At 40.6% G+C, this 21,011-nt stretch overlaps 1 protein-coding gene across 1 annotated transcript in view; it reads left to right on the plus strand.

The window, feature by feature from the left end:
- The first annotated feature begins 2,019 nt into the window (after nucleotides 1-2,019).
- The window catches only part of sacm1lb (SAC1 like phosphatidylinositide phosphatase b), a 64,701-nt gene continuing 45,709 nt past the window's right edge, over nucleotides 2,020-21,011 (plus strand). Inside the window, exon 1 of the mRNA XM_056286035.1 lies at nucleotides 2,020-2,048. Coding sequence (XP_056142010.1) covers nucleotides 2,020-2,048 — 29 coding nt within the window. The remainder of the gene's footprint in view (nucleotides 2,049-21,011) is intronic.

Raw genomic sequence — 21,011 nt, forward strand, 5'->3', positions numbered from 1 at the left:
ATGATCTGAGGGTTGTTCCAAATGTATCACATGCATGTGTAGCAATGCCTGTAAACGTTCCAGAATCCACTGAGAGGGTTGTGCAGCAAGGATCCAGTGATACTGCTCCCTCCTCAGTTGCAGAGGGTGTCCAGAGGCCGCAGAGGCATGTGAAGCCGCCTGATAGATTAAATCTGTGAGAACCCAGTTGTTATAACAATGTAATGTTGAAAAGACGTAAAAAAGAAATGTTATTGTACTGTAAATGTACTGGGTTCGGATGTCAGGGGAGGAGTGTAGTGTATGGAGATACACACGAAAATAAATGTTTTTATTTGCAGTAATATGTATTTTATGTTTGACCTCTGACCCTCGACGTCTATTGGCTGTGTATGTTGTATAAATGTACGCGGCCTTGGAAGAAGACAGAGCAAGAGGATCACTCATGTGTTTTCGTGCCTGCTTATACCGCAGTCGTTTCGTAATGTTACTACGGCCTAGCAAATAAAAGAGGAAGACCAAGATACACCTTGATCGTTGTATAATTCAGTTATCATTTAGATACAAGACAATTGTTATTCAGCGATTCTGGCGTGTATACCCAGTGCTACACCGAAATAAAAGCTAACTTTACGGAGGAATAAATACACGGCGGGGCGGCAGTTCTGCTCCTACCGGAATCAACATAGAAACAGAAACTTTATTGACAGATGCACACTTTTATATACGCACAGACCACGTGTCAATCTCAGCGCATTTCATTGGCTGTTATCAGTGTCCATCATACAGTACCCGCATGTACTAATTAAGTTTGCCTATGTGTTAATACAAAAATATAGATTTACTTCTACAACTGAGAGCACACTTATTTCATATATGTCAACAAACACTCCGTCTCCGTTATTCATTCACCTCTTCTTTACACTGTGGACTTGTTAGTGAAACGGCCATACATTTGTTTTGGAACTGTCCTTACACTGTGACTTTTTGGAAAGATTTTGCTCAATATATTCGTTGTAACATTTCTGTCCAATTTTCATTACTCTACATGGATGTGCTGTTTGGTCTCTATGATGTATGCAATTCTGAGCAAAAACAATATTATTTCATAAATCTTTTTCATTATTCTAGCAAAATTTCACATTCACAAAAGATTTCACATTCGCAACATGACCGTAGACTGTGTGTAATTTATATTCCTTGCCATTGAATAGGCCAGATTGATTCTCATAGCTGTTGTCATAGTTTAGGTCAGATTGTTATTTACTGATGTTTCAGGTCAGTTTATTATTTATATTTATTGTTGCTGAATAGATGAAATCCATATTCATCATGTTGTTGTCATATAGGCCAGATTGCTATTTATATTCACTGCTTTAAATAGACCAGATTGTACTTATAACTTTTGCGGTTGGTTTTCTGATGTATTGTCATGTTTTTATTTTGTCTTGATTGTTCTTTGTCTGCCTGTTCAATAGTTTTTTTTATGTATTGTTATGTTTTTACTTCTGTATTAATTGTTGTTTGTTTGCCTGCCCAGGGACTGCAGATGCAAATTAGCTGCCGGCTAACTCTGGTGCAATTGTGAAATTGTGCGTTGTCCCTGTCAAATAAACAATAAACTAAACTAAACTAAACAAAAGTACATTTTCCGACAGAAAACTTTTATTCAAATTTTTTATAAATAAAATGCAACAATACATACAAACTATTCGGTAGTCTACAAACCCCAAAGCATTAAAACTCTTGACGTGTGTAAACTTTATAATTGTCTGAACTGCTGAAACTCTATTTTATTTACTTTTTTCTTTTTTTAATTATTTTTTCTTTAATTTTATATTCTATTTACCTCATAACCCCTGGCATATATATCTGTATATATTGGTGTTGCTTGTTTGATTTGATTGATGTTCCTTATTCTTTCCATTTATAAATAAATTTTGTAAAAAAAAAAAAGGAAAATACATACAAAGCCCTCCTTGAGTCATAAGCATGTCGCGGCATTTAAACGTCACTGACTGTGGTCAAATAAGACGAAAGATGGCGACTACGTACGAAAGCTTTAGTTTGTAAGTATTGTTAAACATTATAATTAATGGACGGGACACTCGTCTATGCTGATAAGGAAATGACTAATGCATGAATCAATTTCACACCCAAATTTAAGTTGTCGGGTGGACTTTGATTTCTGTGGCCATTACCTCTTTACACTGCAAAGCCTGAACACAATATTATCAGATGAGCTAAAGTAACGTTAGCTTTCCTAGCTCGTATCAAATGATATCTGCCAGAACTTTCGCAGCAAACAATAAGTTTAAACGCGCAAGAGATGAAGCTTACTTTAGCAATGACGTTACCGTAACTAGAGAGAAAGGCTCGTGTTCCCTTGAAAAACTCTGGCCACGGTGGGGGTGGGCAAACGAAATCGGAAGTTTGAGGAAAAAATACGAAAAATCAACGGCGCTGTCTTTTAACATTGTTTTATCATATTTCATATTCAACAATGTTGAACAGAAAATACCCTCTTTTGTTGCCGTAACGTCCTATCATCACATCAAAAATATACTTAATCTATCTGAGAAACAAGCTATTTAAATAATCAGTAGTCGCTTGCATTTTCCATTTGTCAGTTTATAAATGATCGGATTACTGTTTGTGGAGACATTGTCATTATCTGAATGGGGGCTCTTTGTTATTGCTTAAATTATTACCACCTTTCAAAGTGATGTCCCATGAACACGCAGACGTCACTTTGACAGAGGGACCCAAGTTGTCCATCCCTGGAGAAACCAGGCAGAGACACCACTGCTCTAGTCTTGTTGATCTAGCAAAGAAAGGCACCAAGCTTGTAGGAAAGGGACGGATTAAATAAAGTGTTACTTGCAAGTAGTACAAGGGATGTTCCTTGAAATTAGGTAGCGGAATTACAGCACCGTATTGTGAAGTGCACTGTGCTACTGCTAAATGTGTGCCGAGCTGAGCCGTTATTGATCCCAGCAGTATTTTAAGAATGTTTGTATATTAATGAGCAATTATCACGCTTTTGACAGTAATCACAAAAGCCACAGGCGGCAATAAAAATAACTTGATCATTATAGCCATCCTAATTAACAAATCAGAGGTGATTTTCGACTGTAGGCTAAATATGGAACAAATGAAAAGAATAACACTTTAAAACCGAACATGACTGCACTAAAAAATGTCGACGTTTCAAATTAAGTGTAGGCTACAAATGTAATGTAATACCTACTGTTTACTGACATAATTTCGAGCGGTTAACAGAATAACCTTTGCCGATTGATGTAATAAGCTATTACATTAACCGGTTTTTATAAATTACAGCTTTTTGGATGAATTATTTATTACTTCAACTGCTAATGTAATTATATGCCAAATTACCGTCTAAATGGTTGATTTCCTTTCTGATTAAAACAAAGTATCATGCCTGTGGTGTCCAAGGGTGGTCCAATAATGAAGGCCTCCCCCTTGTGGTGTATTGGATCGAGCACTCGGTGCTCGATTGTGTTGGACTGTCACCACTACTGAGTTCTGTAATACACTGGTCGAGCCTAGTAGTGTGTGATGTCTCCGTCAGTAAAGATCAGACTTGTGCCGCATCCTCGTCTCCGTGTACTTATATATAATAGTGATTAAGTTAGTAACCCACGAATAGTAACACTACAATAGTGTACATAAGAGAAGTCACAACACCCCTCAAATGCTTTGATTCTGGTTTGCTACACATTGACAAATCCCATCCCAATCACCTCCTACAATGTAAAAAATAATCTGAGTTCTAGATGTTGCCGCAGCTTTAAATAAACATTTGATCCAGCATAATGTATTAGAAAATTGCCTCAGCTTGTTAAAAGTTACTTCTACCCTGCCATATGGAATAGAAGAATGGAAGCAAGAGTCAGAGCCAGTGGTGTTTTTTTTTTTAATTATCTAACTATTTAGGCGCGAACTACACCGCACAGTGGTGAAAAACATTCCATGAAAGTGCTGATTAGTTTGCATTGCTGGATGTCTTTCACATTTAAGTGTTATTTAAGTCTTAATATCAAGCAGGCAAATAGAATTAAAGTGGTTATGTTTAGGTCAAGGTTCGTTGCTCTCATCGTGTTGATCAACGCTGAGGACTATGGAACAATTGTGGGGCATGGGTTGCACTTTTTGCGGAAGAAATGCAGCAAGCCAGCAAACTATTCCAAAATGCTCCATTCCATCGGTGAAGGTAATTTATGCGGCATTCCAGAAACAACATAGGCTAACGGGAAGGTACACAAAATTTGTAGATACGCATACTGGAGGTAGAACAAAGCACAACAATGTTTTTCATATTCTCTAAGGTCTGTCACATATGAAATGTGTTCTTGTATAAAAATATTTTACTGCAAATGTGATTAAATTGACAGATATTGTGATACACCCCATAAATTAAAAAAGTGTAAAATAAAGCCAAGGTGAATTGGAGATGATACACTTGAGCTCATCCATCCATCCATCCATCCATTATCCAAACTGCTTATCCTGCTGTCAGGGTCGCGGGGATGCTGGAGCCTATCCCAGCAGTCATTGGGTGGCAGGCAGGGAGACACCCTGGCCAGGCCGCCAGACCAATTTTATAGTGCAAGCTCTTATATTGAGTCCAAATTTAGTATGGCAATGGGCAAGGGGTTACTTTATATGTCTCAAAAAACAAAAACAGAATATGAATATCTTGATGCATTGAGGAAATGAAGTCCTACAAACCCAGACCCACAGTAAGCTAAAATATCAAATATGAAGGTCTATGGTGAATGTATACATTTACTTTTAGGCAGCTCTGGCTGGGATTGTCCCAGAAACACCAATCAAGGTTTGTTGGAAAGGTAAGACTGTTTAATCCAGCAATATGTGATTTGTAACTGTAGCAGGTGTGATCATTGATCTACACCATAATATGTATGACCTGTCCCAAACAAAATAAAATGGGGCGTAACTGGCATGTCTGCAATCAAGATTAAACAAATACAGTTAAATCAGGCAAAAATGTAAACAGACCACCTATTGAAAGTTGTATATCAACTTTAATTTAAAGGTTAAATAACAGTTATGGATGAAAAAATAATAATTTCTGGCAAAATACACTAAACTAAAAGCTGAACTTATAGGTCTACACACATAAAAACCCAAAATATTCCCTGGTCTATTTTTTCTTACCTTTTTTATGCAGAATGTCACCCATACACATTATCCTCAGTGACAAAATGTGCTATGTTTGGGCACCCAGGAAAGGGGCCCTAGCAAAACTCAGTGCATGTCAAGCCCACTGAAAGGCCCTGGAATTTTTTGTTGTCATTGCAGGTCCCATCACTGCAGTGTGTGATGTTTCTGAGCTCTTGTGGCACAGCTGGTTTTTGGAACGTTGTGGCCTCAACGGATCCATCTTTTCTGACTTTGCAGCCTTTTCCTATGGGATTTCAGAGAAGTTCCTTTGAAAGCTGGCTTTGGCGCCACACTGTTGTCTGATATATTGCTCTCAAAACATGTTGCTTAAAAGCATTTATAGTCGGGGGGGGGGGGGTGCCACTGATACATCAGTTGTAGATGCCGAGATGTATCTCAGCTCATTAAGCTTAGTGCATAGACTTCCCGTTCTCTTTTCTCTTTTGTCCGAACAGATGGAGGGCATATTTTCGTGCCACAGGCAATGCTTCTCCCAAACTGTCAGATCCAAAGTTTGACATTTCTTGTAAATTAGCAAGGTGGGTCTTCAGCTTTGCAAAGGCTGTTAGCTTCCCTTTCCTACACAAACTACTAGTGGTGTCACAGGCTATGAAGGCATGGTATGCTGGTAGGCGCTAACAGAATTGAACTCCAAGTTTCTATGAAATAGCACATATTGGAACAAATCTTTCCTTTGGGCCATGTCCAGAGTGCATCCAGACAGTAGATGATTCCAACATCCCGTTGCTTGCATAGTAGACATGTAAGACATTGTGTCATTGCAGTTGATGAAACAAGGTGTATTGCATGTAACACCAATGTGGTATCAGCCTCTTCTTGGTTACTGTGGAAGACCTTTTCTAAGCTTTCGACCCCTGACTGGCTGACCAATTTTTTTTGGAATAAGTTTATTTCTAGTTTTTCCCCTTATCCCACCCGATTAACCCAATGCCATATGGCCAGAACTCTTGTCGAATAACTCCCTTGGCTCATGTTTCCACAGGAAGGAGATAGTCGTAACACCAGCTCCCTTCAAACTCGTGTTGGCTGCTCTCGCTATTTTACACGCTGAAGCCTCACATGGATTGCATTACCCTCAGGCCGCAAAGGAGATGTAGGGAGAATGCTTTCAGTTGCTTGGCTGCAGGCGCCCGGATGGGCCCGAGGGGTCGCTGGAGAACAACGATTCCCTGAACACTATACCAACGTACACCCACTATCCCTCGGGTAAGGGTGGCCTAATGAATGCCTTATCCCGTGGATGCTTTGGCTGTGACCGGTTATGGCGAGTTTGGGATACGAACCTCCCAGCCACATGACGAGCAGATTGCAACAACGGTGGTTTATAATAATTTTCTTGGCAAGATCAGCCTTTATTGTTTCCTTCATGCTTCCATCATAGTTAAAGATGGGGTAGGGCTGGGCACGAATATTCAACTGTTTTGATATTTGCTCGTGGGTAGGAATTCGGGTTTCAGTTTTGGGATTCTGATATTCTTTTTGTTTTTGTTTTCTTTTTGCTGCATGTAGGTTATCAGTAAAGGCGAACTGCAAAATCCATTTTGTCAGCATATTCTTGTAGCATGTTTATACTTTTTGATTGAATTGCACTATTGAAATGTAGAAATATACTATACTATCTCAGCTTGAGCGCCTGACAGCCCTCTCACTCACTCACAGCAGTGAATGCCACGCTTCAGTTTACATTGGCCGTTAAAGAGAAAACAAAATGCCAAAGACCTCAGCTGTGTGGGAACATTTTAAATTGAGCAATGACAAGGCATTTTGTCGTATGTGTGTTTTTATCTTTGTTTGACTCTTGTTAGGTTCAGGTTGTAAAACGTTATAGACAGCTGACGGAATTTGGAACAGGAGTTGTCCCCCGGCTGCTGCCCTGTGGCTGCCCACTGTTCCTAGTGTATAGAAAGGGTTAAATGTAGAGGAAAACATTCGTTTCAATGTATGCAAGTATTGAGAAATGACAATAAAGAAATTATAAATAAATATAATTCTTATAAATCTCAAATCTTAAATTTGTTGGAGCTAGTATTCTGTTTCTGAACTTCTGTTTCACAGCACTTGTCGGGCTTTGTCTCAGATTCAGAGCCTACTATTATGAGCGTTTATGTAGGTCTATAATTTATAATAATAATAATTTCATATAGTTATATAGTGCTTTTCTAGACACCCATAGCACTTTACATCGAAGGGGGTAACTCATTTCAACCATCATCAGTGTGTATTACACATGTGACTTATACATGATAAGAAAAATTGTCACAAGTTGTTGTGTCACAAAAAGTGCATAGATAGGACCTCATTCAGCAAAAAACCTCGGGATTACAAATGTGCATAAAACACATCAAACCTTTTGGAATATATTTTTATTAATAACAATACAAACAACAATACTGTAGAACAACAGAATCCTTAAAAATTAATGCCTTTAATTAAACCGAAAGACGTGTTGCAGCGCTATGCCGTTCGTAATATAAAGCCAACAACTCCACCCTGACCTTTCCCCCTCGATTACTGGTTTGCTCCAGTGCTTGATCAGTAGCTACACAATTGTAACTTTGCTCCTCAGACTGTTGGACAACAAATCCTCCTTGTCCCATGAATGTATATGCATCTAGTTGTTTTTGTTCAAGGGCTTTCATTTCTGCTTCACACACTGCCATGTACTTTGCATAGTTTGCCCTTCTAGCAGCTTAGAATGAAGGGATGACTTCACACATGTAATTCAGCCAGAGTTAAAAGTCAGCTTCATGTTCAGCACAGAGAATCCACAGAAACAGATCAGAGCCTTTCAGGAAATTTAACAACTATGCTAAGGTTGCTGGTTGTTTAACTCCCTCATCTGATAACATCTGGATACTGTTCTGGATCATAGTAAGGTCAGTCTCCAGTTCATGGATGAGCTGTTTTGCGGTGGGCTTGCCATTAGCATGGAATACTTGCTGCACATCTCTCAGGAGTTGTTCTTGTGTTCCATTCGTTGGATGTTGGGCTTCTTTTTTTAAGCCATGATTGCATTGCTTTCCAGAAGAGCATGAACTTCAGACATTAGCTTAATTCTCCTTACTCCTCTTACCAGTTGTTTGTCATGAAGCATTTGACTACCAGCCCCATAGAGCTTGCCGATGCTTGACAGGTAAGCCCCGTTAATATGCATGCCTCCTAGTCTCATTGTTATCGTTCCTTGTAAAGAGGGTGGTTTGCTCCGTAAGATCTGTTGTGCTTTACTATAGATAGCAAGGTCTGCAATAACAAGATTATGGTGTTGTCCTAGTTCTTCTACAAACTTTACAAGCTGTATCATCGCTGTGTGTATGGTTATCCAAAGGAGTTGAATCAAGTGCAACTGGACTTGGTATATATCCGTGAAGACATTTTGCCTCTCATCCAAGAGGCTTCCTCAGTTCGTGCTTTTCTGACTAGACCAAGCTAGTCTGACTGGCTGATGATGAGACTCAGAATTTATCCTCTAGGAGTCGTTGTCAGAGCAATTGATATGCGTGGCTCTTTGTGTCCCGATGTTTAACAACGCCTGTCGCTAACAGAGCCATAGATATGCGTGGCTCTTTTGTGTATAGATGTTATGGCCGCGCCCGTCGTTATCGGAGCTATTGATATGCGTGGCTCTCCTGTGGGAGGAACACCGGTGTTCCTCACCTCCGAGCCACTGGTTCAGATATGTGGACGACACATGGGTCAAAATCCAAACACAAGCGGTGCAAGCGTTTACCAAACACATCAACTCAGTGGACAAGAACATTAAGTTCATAAGGGAAGATGTAAAGAACAACAGTTTGCCCTTCTTGGACTGTGACGTCCACATTGGGGAAGACAGGAGCCTCCACATTGGGGTTTACAGGAAACCTACACACACAGACCAATATCTGCTTTTCTACTCACACCACCCGCTGGAACACAAACTGAGCATCATCAGAACTTTGCAACACAGAGCTGACAATGTGCCCAGCAGCACTCAGGCCTAACGAGAAGAACACAAACACCTGAGGGCAGGTTTAAAAACCTGCGGCTACCCCAATTGGACCTTTGTGAAAACTGCAACACGTTCCAAAAAGACCAACCAGCTGAGCGACGAGGAGAAAAGGAACAGAAGGAATAGCACAGTCATCCCGTATGTTTCTGGGGTCTCCGAGAAACTCAGGAGAATTTTCAACAAACACCGCATCCCGGTATACTCCAAACCCAGCAACACACTCCGACAAAGACTGGTTCATCCCAAAGACCATGTACCACACACCCGGCAAAGCAATCTGGTGTATGCCGTACAATGCAATGAGGATTGCACTGACCTATACATAGGAGAAACCAAGCAACCACTACACAAACGGATGGCCCAACACAGAAGGCCAAACTCCTCAGGACAAGACTCAGTAGTCTATCTACACCTAAAGGAGAAGACACGCTCCTTCGAGGACAGCAACGTACACATTTTGGACAGAGAAGATAGATGGTTTGAAAGAGGGGTGAAGGAAGCCATCTATGCGAAACTGGAAAAACCATCCCTCAACAGAGGAGGAGGTCTGCAACACCACCTATCTCCCACTTACAATGCCGTCCTTTCATCTCTACCCAGGAGACTCAAGAAGCCTAGCCTCTAAGAACAAGTCGGTCACTAACGGCTCCAACGACTCTCATGACCACTGACTAATGAAGTCAAAACTAACACCCCCAACGACCGTTGCTGCTAAACAAATGCAAATCAATAGCTCCGATGGCGATGGGCCCCGCTGGACATCGGAGCACAGGAGAGCCACGCATATCAATAGCTCCGATAATGACGGGCGTGACCATAACATTTTTACACAAAAGAGCCACGCATATCTATGGCTCTGTTAGCGACGGGCGTTGTTAATCATCGGGACACAAAGAGCCACGCATATCAATAGCTCTGACAACGACTCCTAGAGGATAAATTCTGAGTCTCATCACCAGCCAGTCAGACTAGCTTGGTCTAATCAGAAAGGCACGAACTGAGGAAGCCTCTTGGATGAGAGGTGAAACGTCTTCACGGATATACACTCACTGGCCACTTTATTAGGTACACCTTGCTAGTACCGGGTTGGACCCCCTTTTGCCTTCAGAACTGCCTTAATCCTTCGTGGCATAGATTCAACAAGGTACTGGAAACATTCCTCAGAGAGTTTGGTCCATATTGACATGATAGCATCACGCAGTTGCTGCAGATTTGTCGGCTGCACATCCATGATGCGAATCTCCCGGTCCACCACATCCCAAAGGTGCTCTATTGGATTGAGATATGGTGACTGTGGAGGCCATTTGAGTACAGTGAACTCATTGTCATGTTCAAGAAACCAGTCTGAGATGATTCGAGCTTTATGACATGGCGCGTTATCCTGCTGGAAGTAGCCATCAGAAGATGGGAACACTGTGGTCATAAAGGGATGGACATGGTCAGCAACAATACTCAGGTAGGCTGTGGCATTGACACGATGCTCAATTGGTACTAAGGGGCCCAAATTACACCACCACCACCAGCCTGAACCGTTGATACAAGGCAGGATGGATCCATGCTTTCATGTTGTTGACGCCAAATTCTGACCCTACCATCCGAATGTTGCAGCAGAAATCGAGACTCATCAGACCAGGCAACGTTTTTCCAATCTTCTATTGTCCAATTTTGGTGAGCCTGTGCGAATTGTAGCCTCAGTTTCCTGTTCTTAGCTGACAGGAGTGGCACCCGGTGTGGTCTTCCGCTGCTGTAGCCCATCTGCCTCAAGGTTCGATGTGTTGTGCGTTCAGAGATGCTCTTCTGCATACCTCGGTTGTAATGAGTGGTTATTTGAGTTACTGTTGCCTTTCTGTCAGCTCGAACCAGTCTGGCCATTCTCCTCTGACCTCTGGCATCAACAAGGCATTTTCACCCACAGAACTGCCGCTCACTGGATATTTTCTCTTTTTCGGACCATTCTCTGTAAACCCTAGAGATGGTTGTGCGTGAAAATCCCAGCAGATCAGCAGTTTCTGAAATACTCAGACCAGCCCGTCTGGCACCAACAACCATGCCACGTTCAAAGTCACTTAAATCACTTTTCTTCCCCATTCTGATGCTGGGTTTGAACTGTAGCAGATCGTCTTGACCATGTCTACATGCCTAAACGCATTGAGTTGCTGCCATGTGATTGGCTGTGATTAGAAATTTGCGTTAACGAGCAGTTGGACAGGTGTGCCTAATAAAGTGGCCGGTGAGTGTATATACCAAGTCCAGTTGCACTTGATTCAACTCCTTTGGATAACCATGACCTGGATGAATGAGAACATTCACAGACGTGTGTATGGTGGACTGAGCTGAAGTTGATTCTCTTGTGAATGGCATGTAGACAACACTGACAAGAAGTATCTGAGCACAAGAAGAGCACAAGAAGTATCTGATATGAAGGCATTGAAAGCAGACCATGCTGGGACATTCTGTTGATTCTCGCTTTCATTTCATATAAGTTTCCATACCAGATATCTTCTGTCTGCTGCTATTGAGACTGCAGTGTTTGGTTTCAGCATATCAGGTTTGAGAAGTTCAGGTGGTTTTGGTCGCTTTGGAAGTTTGATGTACCTATAATCAACATTGAAATGAAGGAGTTGCTTAAAATCATGCTCATCACTTACAAAACACTTTGTCACAACATTCATCAAAAATTTCCTTTCAATAAACCATTACTATTACTTGTGATTAGAAACGTAGACTCACAATTCTAACAAATACACACTATAATATCTATAACAACACTTAATCAAATACCAAGAGAAAACACATTTACCTATGTAGTTTTTCTCCATTCAAGTCACAGATGAACACAGCGAGAGATTTCTGTGAAAACCTATGGTTTTCTCTTCTGTGGAGACATGGTGTCTTCAGTACACAACAGTTGCCAAAGCATGAGTTGTGTGCTTTCCGTCTAGAGTGTCTTCATTTTGGTCGAAGTTTTCGATGGCTGTATCAACAATCCCATGTTCAGACACATCAGATAGACCATTAGAGATGTAGACACTGCTTTCTGCACTTGACATCTGGTCTGCTGCCACTGATGTGAGAAAGTGTCTAACCTCATTATAAGAAACACAGTGGCCCATTGCACTGATCTTATTGAGTAGCATCTTGCTTCCAAACTCATGATGAATCAGAATGGCAAGTCCCAGTGTGATTGGCGTTTGAATGTGGTGGCACTAGGCAATGAGACAGTGGGAAATTGTGATTACACAAAGGTTTTCTTTCAGAGATGGTTTCTCAACACATTTGGTGGTGTCTATGAGCTCTTGAGTCAACACACCACTACACAAAGTCACAAAGAGGGTTGGGTACATATTTGCTGCATTGGAGATGAGAGAGCTGGTTACTGTTAACGTTGAACTGACGTTAATTTTCAACATTCTCCATACTTCTCCTCAATATGTCTGCAGCATTGTGTAAGATCTGGGTATCAGAAGGACTTTGACGTGTCTGTGGAAGGGTTGTCTCATAGTCATCATCCGTTGTATTTTCTCTGAGTTGGGCAGCCTCTTTTAATGCATGACCAATTCCCAGAGCATACTTTGAGTTGAACGGATACGAATTGACTTATATGAACAGGAAAAACAAGAACGGAGACAGAGCGTGGCTTTGTACATGAATAAAAGCTTCAATTGACTGGACAACAATTTTTTTCAAACGTTTTGCTTCCTGAAAATAATTGGAGATTTTGATAGACAATGTCAAGATGAACACAAAAATAATTTCATATTTGCTGTATCACGTGGGAATTTGGAGAAACATTAAAATAACTTTTATTGAATTTTAACATGTTTAATCGCATAATGATGCTGACCCATTGCATTAGTTCAACTGAGCTTAAAATGTTTTGCGGCTGATTTTGGTTGTGGAAGGGTTGTCTCATAGTCATCATCCGTTGTATTTTCTCTGAGTTGGGCAGCCTCTTTTAATGCATGACCAATTCCCAGAGCATACTTTGAGTTGAACGGATACGAATTGACTTATATGAACAGGAAAAACAAGAACGGAGACAGAGCGTGGCTTTGTACATGAATAAAAGCTTCAATTGACTGGACAACAATTTTTTTCAAACGTTTTGCTTCCTGAAAATAATTGGAGATTTTGATAGACAATGTCAAGATGAACACAAAAATAATTTCATATTTGCTGTATCACGTGGGAATTTGGAGAAACATTAAAATAACTTTTATTGAATTTTAACATGTTTAATCGCATAATGATGCTGACCCATTGCATTAGTTCAACTGAGCTTAAAATGTTTTGCGGCTGATTTTGGTTCGTACTCAACATCTGGTGCCTCTCATGTCAGTGCCCAACAATAGTCGGCCAGCATTGATGGATCCCGGTTGCCCTGATACCTCTTTTCCATGGGCACAATGTTCTGGTGAAACCTTTCACCAACTGCACCAAGATCAGCAGGGAAGAAATCCAAGTGTGATGCAGAAAATGAATTTTCAATGACATGTTGCACTTCATGATTTGTATGCTTTAAGCATGTTGTCAAGCAGCTCAGTAGTTTGGTGTTCTGTAGTTGCCAAGAAAATTCTCAACAACATCCTTAAATGCCTTCCATGCTATTTTCTCTGGCCCCACTAGCAGATCTTCTAACTCCCTGTCATTGATGACCTGTCTGATTTGTGGACCTACAAAAATGTCTTCCTTAATCTTGGCATCAGTTATTCTTGTCCTGTCTGTCTCAAATACCAAAATCCATCACCGTCTTTGTTCATTGCTTTCACATTTTTCATCAAGGAGGCAGAAATATCTTTATTGGGTCGACAAGTGGTATATGTGCCACACATTTCTGCCCTGTAATGAAATGCTTATGGAGCGGCCAGTTCTTTTTAATGTAATGTGACTCTTTAGCATGGCTATCCCATTCGCAAAAGAAACAACTGTACTTTGTATATCTGAGCTGTATTCCTAGTAGCGGTGCCAATACTTTTAGATCACCACAGATGTTTCAGTCATAATTGTTGTACTATATGTGTTTCAACAACAGTTCCCTGTTATTGTTGGTTTCTTTTATGTGTACTGCATAGCCAAAGGGTACTGAAGGTTGGACATTACCATTGTGTAACAGGACATCTTTCCGGCTTAACTTTGACGAATCTATAAAAAGACACAATTGTTGTGGGTCACGCACACAACCCAAAGCCATGAACAATCCATCAATGTCAGTGCAGAAACAGAGGTTGTCAACCTGCATAAAGAAGTTTGTCAAATGTTCTTGATGGTTTTGAAAGATAGAAATGGTTGTACCTGGGGACAGCAAACCCCATCCTTGCAATCTTGAACCAAGTAGTTCTGCTTTAGTTTTTGGCAAAGCTAAGTCCCTGACCAGGTCATTTAATTCTGGCTGTGTTATCAGATGAGGATAACCAGGCTTAAAGGGTTCAACATCTGGATCAGTGTCATTTTCCACATCTGGTTCATGTGTTGTGGCATCTTATTCTGCCATATCTAGGCTCCATGTCTCTGGTGGCTTCAGTACTGGCAAACTGTCATCATGTGGCACTGGTCTCATGGCTGAAGGCAGATTACTGGTTTTTTTTGTTTTTTGTTTTTGGCCCCCCCCCCAATTGTACTTGGCCAATTACCCCACTCTTCCGAGCCTTCCTGGTCACTGTTTCACCACCTCTGCCAATCCAGGGAGGGCTGCAGATTACCACATGCTTCCTCCGATACACGTGGAGTCGCCAGCCGCTTCTTTTCACCTGACAGTGAGGAGTTTCACCAGGGGGACGTAGCGCATGGGATGATCACGCTATTCCCCCCAGTTGCCCCTCCTCCCTGAACAGGCGCTCCGACTGTCCAGAGGAAGCACTACTGCAGCGGCCAGAACACATACCCACATCCGGCTTCCCACCCGTGGATATAGCCAATTATGTCTGTTGGGACGCCCGACCAAGCCAGAGGTAACACGGGGATTTGAACTAGTGATCCCTGTGTTGGTAGGCAACGAAATGGACCGCTACACTACCCGGACGCCCCCATAGATTTCTTATTTTTAGTAGAGAAGCCAGATACATTGGTCAGACAAGTAACCGTCTGTCACGTGATCCTTCTGTTCTCGCCATATCATTGGGACTGCAAATAGAATTGACTTCTGAGTACCTCTGAGCCAAGCTTTAACAAGCATCTAACCAAGCATCTAACTTGACTAAGCATGCCCAGGCATGCCTAAGACAACATTTCTATAGCACCTACACTGAGTGCATACCCAGGCATGCTTGGACTAACCAAAACAGCTTGCGTTGTGGGCAATATACTAGTAGACTTAAAATATGATGGGAAATCACAAAAATAGGTTATATCTACAAAACAGTATGTGATAGGAAAATTTTAAGATGTTTTTTTTTTTTTTTTTTTTTTTTGTGTGATCAGAAATCCAAAATCCATAAAATACACCCAAAAGTGTTCAGGAAGCAAAATCTTCATTGCCCAGTGATAAGGTGGTGGAAAGCATGACAACAGTGGTTGATGACATGCTAGAATGCATCACAATAGAAATCTATATGGAAAAAAAATGTAATTGTGAGCTGTATATATAGAGCACCAGGATCTAATATTGAAATATTCAAGGACTGGATGGAAGAAATGTTTGCCAAAACAATTTAGTCAAGTCAAGTAGGTTTTTATTTGTCCCCAGAGGGGCAATTGTTGTGTAGCAGCAGCAACATTCAAACACACAAACACTCCACAGAACACGTAAGGCAAATAAATACAAATAAATACAGCATGTAGCGAGGAGAACAAAGCCAACAAAAACCAATGCAACAATAAACAGTGTTAACTGTGTTTATCAAGGTGGAGCTGGTATTACCTCTTACTGTTGGAGTTTAGCAGTGAAATGGCTGAGGGAATGAAGGAATGTTAGTCTCTACTGGTTTTGACCACTGGGTATTTGAAGCAGAAACCAGAAAGCAAGGTCTGAAACTCGAGGTGTTGGGGGTGGGTGCTGTCAGACAGGATGGATTCTGCTTTCTTTAACATCTGTTTGTTATATAAGTCAGATAGACTTTTCTGTTGATAAAGCTTTATTGACAGCTGATGATTGCTTATGGCATGAAACAGGCTTGTACTGTCTCATAAAGAATTTACTTGACTCACTGGATTATTTATATATATACACTACCGTTCAAAAGTTTGGGATCACCCAAACAATTTTGTGTTTTCCATGAAAAGTCACACTTATTCACCACCATATGTTGTGAAATGAATAGAAAATAGAGTCAAGACATTGACAAGGTTAGAAATAATGATTTGTATTTGAAATAAGATTTTTTTTACATCAAACTTTGCTTTCGTCAAAGAATCCTCCATTTGCAGCAATTACAGCATTGCAGACCTTTGGCATTCTAGCTGTTAATTTGTTGAGGTAATCTGGAGAAATTGCACCCCACGCTTCCAGAAGCAGCTCCCACAAGTTGGATTGGTTGGATGGGCACTTCTTGCGTACCATACGGTCAAGCTGCTCCCACAACAGCTCAATGGGGTTCAGATCTGGTGACTGCGCTGGCCACTCCATTACCGATAGAATACCAGCTGCCTGCTTCTGCTCTAAATAGTTCTTGCACAATTTGGAGGTGTGTTTAGGGTCATTGTCCTGTTGTAGGATGAAATTGGCTCCAATCAAGCGCTGTCCACTGGGTATGGCATGGCGTTGCAAAATGGAGTGATAGCCTTCCTTATTCAGAATCCCTTTTACCCTGTACAAATCTCCCACCTTACCAGCACCAAAGCAACCCCAGACCATCACATTACCTCCACCATGCTTAACAGATGGCGTCAGGCATTCTTCCAGCATCTTTTCATTTGTTCTGCGTCTCACAAACGTTCTTCTTTGTGATCCAAACACCTCAAACTTGGATTCATCCGTCCACAACACTTTTTTCCAGTCTTCCTCTGTCCAATGTCTGTGTTCTTTTGCCCATCTTAATCTTTTTCTTTTATTGGTCAGTCTCAGATATGGCTTTTTCTTTGCCACTCTGCCCTGAAGCCCAGAATCCCGCAGCCGCCTCTTCACTGTAGATGTTGACACTGGTGTTTTGCGGGTACTATTTAATGAAGATGCCAGTTGGGGACCTGTGAGGCGTCTGTTTCTCAAACTAGAGACTCTAATGTACTTATCTTCTTGCTCAGTTGTGCAACGCGGCCTCCCACTTCTTTTTCTACTCTGGTTAGAGCCTGTTTGTGCTGTCCTCTGAAGGGAGTAGTACACACCGGTGTAGGAAATCTTCAATTTTTTAGCAATTTCTCGCATGGAATAGCCTTCATTTCTAAGAACAAGAATAGACTGTCGAGTTTCAGATGAAAGTTCTCTTTTTCTGGCCATTTTGAGCGTTTAATTGACCCCACAAATGTGATGCTCAAGAAACTCAATCTGCTCAAAGGAAGGTCAGTTTTGTAGCTTCTGTAACGAGCTAAACTGTTTTCGGATGTGTGAACATGATTGCACAAGGGTTTTCTAATCATCAATTAGCCTTCTGAGCCAATGAGCAAACACATTGTACCATTAGAACACTGGAGTGATAGTTGCTTGAAATGGGCCTCTATACACCTATGTAGATATTGCACCAAAAACCAGACATTTTCAGCTAGAATAGTCATTTACCACATTAGCAATGTATAGAGTGTATTTCTTTAAAGTTAAGACTAGTTTAAAGTTATCTTCATTGAACAGTACAGTGCTTTTCCTTCAAAAATATGGACATTTCAATGTGATCCCAAACTTTTGAACGGTAGTGTATGTATATATATATATATATATATATATATATATATATATATATATATATATATATATATATATATATATATATATATACACACTAGAAGAACCCCGCTACAATGTAGCGGTTTGGTTATCCACCCGTCTAAATCTCCCTCCTCTTCATCCTGCCAGCTAACCGCCTTCCCCCTTCCCCCTGTCCCTAAACCTCCCCCACTCCAACTCCCTCCCCCCAAATGCTCAGAATCATCTGAAATGCCGAGAAAAGTGGTTTTTAGCCATTTTTAGAAAATGCATATTTTGCATCATTATGCATAATTATTATAATTATTATAATTTTCTGCTATTTTTCTGGTCCTCTCTGGAAAAATACCTACCACCTCCAAAAAAAATTAGGATCATAAGTGCATTTTTGCAAAAATGCATATTTTGCATAATGCCAAAACATTTCTGTCCCAGAATTTTTTTTTTATATAGGTGAAAAAAATCAAAGATGCTCAGAATCATCTGAAATGCAGAGAAAAGTGGTTTTTAGCCATTTTTAGAAAAATGCATATTTTGCATATGTATGCATAATTTTAATTTTTCCCGTACTCTGGAACAATACCTACCACCTCCAAAAAGCATTAGGATCATAAGTGCTTTATCTACAGTAACACCACACACACACACACATTACGAAAATATATGAGTAGATATATACACTACCGTTCAAAAGTTTGGGATCACCCAAACAATTTCGTGTTTTCCATGAAAAGTCACACTTATTCACCACCATATGTTGTGAAATGAATAGAAAATAGAGTCAAGACATTGACAAGGTTAGAAATAATGATTTGTATTTGAAATAAGATTTTTTTTACATCAAACTTTGCTTTCGTCAAAGAATCCTCCATTTGCAGCAATTACAGCATTGCAGACCTTTGGCATTCTAGCTGTTAATTTGTTGAGGTAATCTGGAGAAATTGCACCCCACGCTTCCAGAAGCAGCTCCCACAAGTTGGATTGGTTGGATGGGCACTTCTTTGAGCAGATTGAGTTTCTGGAGCATCACATTTGTGGGGTCAATTAAACGCTCAAAATGGCCAGAAAAAGAGAACTTTCATCTGAAACTCGACAGTCTATTCTTGTTCTTAGAAATGAAGGCTATTCCATGCGAGAAATTGCTAAGAAATTGAAGATTTCCTACACCGGTGTGTACTACTCCCTTCAGAGGACAGCACAAACAGGCTCTAACAGGTACTATTTAATGAAGATGCCAGTTGGGGACCTGTGAGGCGTCTGTTTCTCAAACTAGAGACTCTAATGTACTTATCTTCTTGCTCAGTTGTGCAACGCGGCCTCCCACTTCTTTTTCTACTCTGGTTAGAGCCTGTTTGTGCTGTCCTCTGAAGGGAGTAGTACACACCGGTGTAGGAAATCTTCAATTTCTTAGCAATTTCTCGCATGGAATAGCCTTCATTTCTAAGAACAAGAATAGACTGTCGAGTTTCAGATGAAAGTTCTCTTTTTCTGGCCATTTTGAGCGTTTAATTGACCCCACAAATGTGATGCTCCAGAAACTCAATCTGCTCAAAGAAGTGCCCATCCAACCAATCCAACTTGTGGGAGCTGCTTCTGGAAGCGTGGGGTGCAATTTCTCCAGATTACCTCAACAAATTAACAGCTAGAATGCCAAGGGTCTGCAATGCTGTAATTGCTGCAAATGGAGGATTCTTTGACGAAAGCAAAGTTTGATGTAAAAAAAATCTTATTTCAAATACAAATCATTATTTCTAACCTTGTCAATGTCTTGACTCTATTTTCTATTCATTTCACAACATATGGTGGTGAATAAGTGTGACTTTTCATGGAAAACACGAAATTGTTTGGGTGATCCCAAACTTTTGAACGGTAGTGTATATATATATATATATATACACACACACACACACACACACACACACACACACACACACACACACACACACACACACACAGTTAGGTCCATAAGTATTTGGACAGTTACACAATAATCGTAGTTTTGCCCCTGTACACCACCACAGTGGATTTGACATGAAGTATTTGAGATGTAATTGAAGGGTAGACTTTCAGCTTTAATGTAAGGGGTTGGATAAAAATATGGCATTAACTGTTCAGGAATTACAGCCATGGATATACAGGGTCACCCCATTTTCAGAGGCTTAAAATTAAGTAATTGGACAAACAAACATAACTATGATTATAACAATCTATTCAATATTTGGAGGAAAATCCTTTGCAGTCAATGACTGTCTGAAATCTGGAACCCATCGACATCTTCAAATTCTGAGTTTCCTCTTTTGAAATGCTCTGCCAAGACTTAACGACAGCTTCCGTCAGTTGCTGGTTGTTTGTGGGTCTTTTGGCCATTAGTTTGATCTTCAGCAAGTGAAAATTGGGTTGAGGTCCGGCGACTGACTTGGTCACTGATGAGTATTCCACTTTTCTGCCTTGAGAGACTCTTGGGTTGCTTTCTCAGCTTTTTTGTGTCATCATCCATCTGCAGTGTGAAGCGCCATCCTCTCAGTTTTGTGACATTTGGCTAAATCTGAGCAAATGGTATATCCTTATAAACATCACAATCCATCCTGCTACTTCTGTCAGTAGTCACAGCATCAATAAACACCAATGACCAAATTCCATTGGCAACTATACATGCCCATTTCATAATACTACCTCCACTATGTTTGACAGATGATATGGTATGCTGTGAATCGTGAGCTGTTCCTTTTGTTCTCCACATGTTTCCTCTTCCCATTATTCTGGTACAAGTTAATCATTGCTTCATCTGTCCAAAGAACCTTGTTCCAGAACTGGGTAGGTTTTTATTTGTTTTTAAACACAGTCTAATCTGGCCTTCCTGTTTTTAAGTGACACCGGTGGTTTTCACTCGTAAACCCTCTGTATTTATTTTCATGCAGGCGTCTCTTGATTGTAGACTTGGACAATGATACCCCTACCTTTCAAGAGTGTTTTTGACTTCACTAGATGTTGTGAATGTGTTTGTCGTCACTAGGGAAAGAATTC

The sequence above is a fragment of the Lampris incognitus genome, chromosome 9, assembly GCF_029633865.1.
Source record: "Lampris incognitus isolate fLamInc1 chromosome 9, fLamInc1.hap2, whole genome shotgun sequence".
NCBI lineage: Eukaryota > Metazoa > Chordata > Actinopteri > Lampriformes > Lampridae > Lampris > Lampris incognitus.